This window comes from Engraulis encrasicolus, chromosome 16 (assembly GCF_034702125.1).
Source record: "Engraulis encrasicolus isolate BLACKSEA-1 chromosome 16, IST_EnEncr_1.0, whole genome shotgun sequence".
NCBI classification, from domain to species: domain Eukaryota; kingdom Metazoa; phylum Chordata; class Actinopteri; order Clupeiformes; family Engraulidae; genus Engraulis; species Engraulis encrasicolus.
Genome location: NC_085872.1, coordinates 42,954,456 through 42,960,423, shown reverse-complemented (window position 1 = coordinate 42,960,423; position 5,968 = coordinate 42,954,456). Strand labels below are relative to the sequence as shown.

Here is a 5,968-nt window from a genome sequence, read left to right as displayed (position 1 = left end):
AGTTAAAATCGTTGGTCTGGGTTTATAAAGATGGTAAAGGCGTTGGGCGTTGGGCGTTAGGCGTTGTCTTGCTTTAATACAAGTTAAAAGAGGGAGTATGTAGCTAAGCTAGTGAAAGTCAATGGATCACGGTAGACTGTGTGATCCATTGACTCTCACTAGCTTAGATACTTACTCCCTCTATAAAACAAGACAACGCCTAACATGAAAAATAAGACACGTTACCACCTTTATAACACCAGGGCAACAATTTTAACCGTATTCTGCCCCAAAATAGTGGCATACCCCTTTAAGGCGATGGCACACCAGTTCAGTTAGCAGGTGAGTGGGTGGTTCGATTATATCTTAAACCAGAAGCATACGGAGGCATTTCATGAATGCGAGCTAGACACACCCTTTGCATGTCAATTGTAGAAAGGGGCTGACGGTGCAAGTTACCTAGACACAATTCTCAAACAGAGCTGCAGTCTCAATATCCAGGCTAATAGCTGTAGCAATAATAAGAAATGCATGCATCTTAAGTAATCCCATCAAGGTCGCATTGGTTTGTTTGTCTGTCTGTTTGTCGGCAGGATAACTCAAAAAATTGCAAACAGATTTGGCTGAAACTTCTGGAGTTGTTGGAAACAAGTGATTACATTTTGGTGGTCATCCAGATCACGAACCGGAATCAGGACTTTTTAAAAGATTCTAGATTGATAGCGTACAAATCTAGACGGCCATAGTGACCGCAAATTGAATTGCGGGACTGGGCGAATATTGACATTCCAGTTAATAACTCCACAAAAAGAAGGCAGAAAGACTTCAAATTAAAATCGGGTGTAACATGGTCAAATGTTCTAACAAACGGCTTCCTTGGCGGAGGTCTGCACTCTCGGAGTGCATTCTAGTTATGTATGGGATATTTGGGCCATTTTTAAGTATATGATTGATTTGTGCCATAATCAGAAAATGTTCATAACCACAGATATTTAACAGTTTGTCTGGGATGTTGAGCCCTGTAGGGTATGAATGACGTAAAAGGATACAAATATCCTAGTCTGATTATCATCGACTTTCAGATCTCATCAAGACTTAGTCTGACCTAGAGCATAACAATTAACATTTCTCAAACGGCATGGTTGACCCACCTCCCTTGGTTTGTTACTAGTTAAGGCCAGAAAAGAATGTGCCTAAGTTTAAAGATTTTCTTAGACCCAATACAACATCTTAAACCACGTCACTGTTTTGAACACGCCTCTACCCAGGGCCTTTTGGAGCTGCTCAAAGTTGATTGCTTCCCGACAAAGTGGATGGAGTTCCTGAGTTCCAGAGTTCTCCGGAGCTCAGAAAGTACATGCATGCTCTTGACCTGAGCAACGCTGAAGGTGTTGCATCACTAGGAGGGCTCGGCCTGGCTACAAATATCCCAGACATAATTAATGCATTTCTCTGGCTATTGAGACTGCAAGTCTCTTTGAAAATTTGGTCTGGCTAACTTGCACCGTCAGCCCCTTTCTACAATGGACATGCAAAGGGTGTGTCTAGCTCGCATTCATGAAATTCCTCTGTATGCTTCTCGTTGAAGTAATAATCGATCAAACCACCCATTGACCTCTTTACTGAACTGGTGTGCTATGGCCTTAAAGTGTACTACAGAGTACCCTATTTCTTAGTTAGTAAGAGTGTTACAGATGTTTATAGACCGTTTTTTTGTTATTCCAAGCAGTCCTTGTAATTCCAGAGGTCGCTAGTGCTGCGCTAGCGCAATTGAACAACTTTTTGAAGCATGTCACAAAAACGGCATTATGCTCTGTCCAAAAAGCACCAGAAGCAAATCAATTAACGATACAAGACTGTCAATATGAATTTCTGTGTCGAATGTATTTTATTGATATACCAACCTTGTATTTATATCTGAGAAACAGCAGCAGTGTGCTTTAGATTGACAGCTCGCTCTTTCAGGATCTTCCAGTGGAAAAAACTGAAAACTTTTCGGTTCCCATCTAGGAGGGTTATGGTTGGAATTGGTATTTGTAGACCGACTGTAGTATTATGCACAATGATTGACCATGTTACGACTTTGTTGTTTTTTAATCCATCCTTCGAAAGGCAGTGGGTCTAGAGCTAGCTACTACAAGTCTCTGTCGATTCCCTGTTCAAAGAGTTGGACATTACATTACAACTGACTAGAGCAACCTAAAATCCCAATGCTGCTGAAAAATATAGTCCCTCAACATGCAACAATCCATTCCATACAAGGTTAGTTTCATTTCAATGGGTATTCTATCAACACAGACACATCGACAATCTGGCATAATAATTCATAAGCCATTCGTGTGCTTTGGGGACTTTGGGGAGTATAATACTGTTTTAGTGGCATGCTCACTTGCGCTAGCCTAGCACCAGCGACCTCTGGAATTAAAAGGATAGCTTGAAATATAAAAATTGTCTACATGTCTACAATACTCTGACTAACTAGGAAATAAGGTCATACTATATGTCAAAAATCCTGGAGTAGCATGAGTAGAATGCGACTTCATGAACTCGAGTGTGTTACATAGTCACTACAATATTGTCTTTTCAATATAGTGCCTTTCCCCCACACTTTATCCTAAACCCACAAAAGCAGTGCTGTTATTCACAAAGTAAACACACGACCAGATAATACATGAAGACATTGAAATGTAATCTTGAAATCAGTCAGTGTCTTATTGGAAAGTATTCTTGAAAGACATCATAATTTACTGTTCCATCACCGTGCCTATACAGTGCCTATACAATCTATGAAGGGGTCTTGTGCTTGTGCGTCCTTTATCACCCATAGGAAATAATATAGCTATACAACATAGTAGGCCTGTAAAGGTACACTGTATTTGTACCGAACTGAACAGACCTGTACCGAACCGAACAGTGCTGTACCGAAAGGTAGATTAACAGGCAACTCTGTTCATGTTTTACATTATGCTGCCACTACATGCAGTGGCTCATGCAGAACGTTGAGAGAGAATGCAAGAAAAAAGCAGGTGTAGAGGCTTGTTCATGTGAGACTTTGAGAAAAGTACTATTCCTTGCACTGATCAAATCTCCGACCCAAAGTAGCAGTTTGAATGTATATACTGTACCGAAAAAGTATGGAACGGTGACCCCAAAAACCGAGGTACGCACCGAACCGTGATTTTTGTATACCGTTAGACCCCTACAATATCTATACAAATCTTATATGTGGATAAAATAAGTGTGGCACTTTAACGGGCTACTAATAGATGCCATATTATATGTTATATTATATATATGCATTGTGCATGGAATGTGTATGTGTGCCTCGCTTAATACTATATAGCCCATATATGAATCATATTGTACATTTCATATAGATCTTTTTCATATGATCAGGTTCATAGTTGTATTTACTTGTAGTTACTTCCTCCCTTAGGCCTGTCTAGCATACCATAAGGATCCTGATAACTACTCTCCCAACACTAGCCCCCAACAACAGCATTACACTACATCCCATACACCCACACCGCCTCCAGCACACCACCTCAATCCCCCACCCTCCCACCCACACACACACACACACACACACACACACACACACACACACACACACACACACACACACACACACACACACACACACACACACACACACACACACAGACACACACACACACGTCACAGCCCAGCACAGCACAACGGTATAATGAAGATACACCATTCTGACACACTCTTACACCTTGCATTAGAACGTGCCTTCACAGAATCCAGTTCCGGTGCTCTGGACGAATGTCAGGTGTGTTGGGAGGGGGTTGTTGGGATGAAGTTAACTCTGGTGAACGGAGCAGGGAGGATATGAGGAAAGGGGGTGGAGGGGGGGCGGTGTTAGTTGAGAGTGTGGTGTGCTATGCTACGCCACGCCACGCCACGGCTGCCAAATCTGGCACCTCACTCTTTTTGTGCCAGTTATGCAAGTGTACACTAGGGAGGCCAATATTTGACAATCGCTAACGACGGAGTACAGAGTGTGAGAGCTGTGAGTGGCCGGTAATAATTGGAAGAGACGCCCACTGTGCTGGTCTCAGGGGGCCGTAATCCGAGATCTTGTTTCTGATATAATTGTTAGTCAGAGAATTTCTGCATGGCTGGGCCGGTCAGATCCCCAAGCTGGTTGACAGTGCAAGGCAGTTTAATAGAAAAACTGGTTGCTGAGGTTTTTTAAAAAACAGAGGGGGCACTGAACCTGCACACACAGTTCACCGGGAGTGTTTTTGTGTCCCCTTCTTTTTTACTCTTTCTGTTTCACTCTTCTCTCTTCTCTCCTCTCTCTCTCTCTCTCATCCCCCTTCTCTCGTTCTCTCCTCTCACACAATGAAAAAGCTGCGTACTACACCTCACTGCACCATCTGAGTGGGTTTGTCATGAAAGCAGAATATCAGTGTCGCTCTTTGTGTGTCTGTGCCGCTGCTTGCCTTGCGCTCTCTCTGCCTCCCTCAACAGCAACACACCAGCTCTCTGCTTTTCTTAATTAGCCCTCTCCCATTGATTCCATTTGCCCCCCTTTTATTTGAACAGGAGGAGTTGTCAGAGGCAATTCAACGCCTCTCAGCTTTCCTGCACTCACTGACAGATGACTCAACTGCCACTGGCGACGACGACGCAAACAAACAATCCAGCCTGGACGCCAATGGATTGAGCGGCGAGATGCCTGCAGTTCAGATAGCGGTGTAATTGGAACCTCACCTGTGCCAGACAACTCACTTACTCCACCATCCTCGACTCGCTCCACACACCACCCCTGGTACCCCCCACCATCAACCCCCTCCACCTCCCACCTCCCACGCCACCCCACACACACACCTCTCTAACCAGCAGCAAATCCATAACAATGAAACAGGTGACTTTCATGCTGCTGTCAGGAATGATCTAATTTTAGCTGGGTGAATGATTGCAATTGGCTTTGCCTCATCAGATAATTAATCTATGTCACCATTAATTGGAAAAGAGAATAATTACAGGCCATGTTGACAGAAATTCTACGCTCCTCCACATCTCGAGATCTAATTACACCTGCTAAAGCCTGGTGACCTCAAGTAGCGGTTAGTGTACCTCCATAACCCTAAGAGTACTATGAGTTCTCTGCCTGGCCAACAACCCCGGTGCCTACCACTCGTCTTTTTCAGCGGTTTTGTTTATGCCCGGCTCCCTCGTCTCCTCCGAGAGCTGTCTCCCTCAATCACTTTTCAATATTCAATCTTAATTTTGTGGAAGTTTAGCATTTTCAATGAGCTGGAGATGAATGATTAATGAATAAATTTAAATGCTTCATTTTGTCCATGGATCATTAGTCAAGTCCTTTGTGGGAAGGACCTGAGAAAAGGAGTGAAAATTATTGAGACATTAGCCTGAAGCAATCCAGGGGTAAATAGTGTGCATGGAAGGATGTTGTGTTCACAGTATCCACTGGCTTTCTAAAGAAAGCCCCCCTAGGAAATACACAAACTTTCAATTTGCAAGGTATCACACAATGAACAAAAAACATTTTCATTTTAGCAATGAGTTCTTGTCATTTGATTGCAATGCCAAGGCAGCTAAGCACTCTGTGAGCTAAGTATTGGAAACCGGTACCAAAGTTTTCAGTTAGAGGTTTTTTAGTTGCTGTTTTTGTGTCTGGCCCGTTATCTTTAACAGTATGCTAGCCAAAATATACATAGTTAACCCTTAGGCCTCTGTTTATGTAATTAAAAAACTATGGCTCATATGCTGCTAGTCTGAATACAAGAATGCTTAAATTAAGTCATTTTGTGTCTTTCTTACAAGAGCAGTTAACACACTTGTACTAAGTGACACTGACGACATGCATTTCCTAGGTATGACCTTTGTCCCGTTGAGACTACTATAGCGCAGGTGGGACATGCATGGTCTGGCATGGTTGAAAATGCGACTGCTGTGATGACCAACCAAATAATTTCAATAATGCTAGTTGAAA

General features: G+C 42.9%; 1 protein-coding gene across 2 annotated transcripts in view; it reads left to right on the top strand.

Annotated features, from left to right (window-relative positions):
• The window catches only part of LOC134465828 (coiled-coil domain-containing protein 178), a 31,721-nt gene extending 26,409 nt beyond the window's left edge, over positions 1-5,312 (top strand). For both annotated transcript variants that reach the window (XM_063219718.1, XM_063219717.1), the window contains exon 20: positions 4,555-5,312. In XM_063219718.1, coding sequence (XP_063075788.1) covers positions 4,555-4,710 — 156 coding nt within the window. In that variant the 3' untranslated portion in view covers positions 4,711-5,312. The remainder of the gene's footprint in view (positions 1-4,554) is intronic.
• Positions 5,313-5,968: the final 656 nt, after the last annotated feature.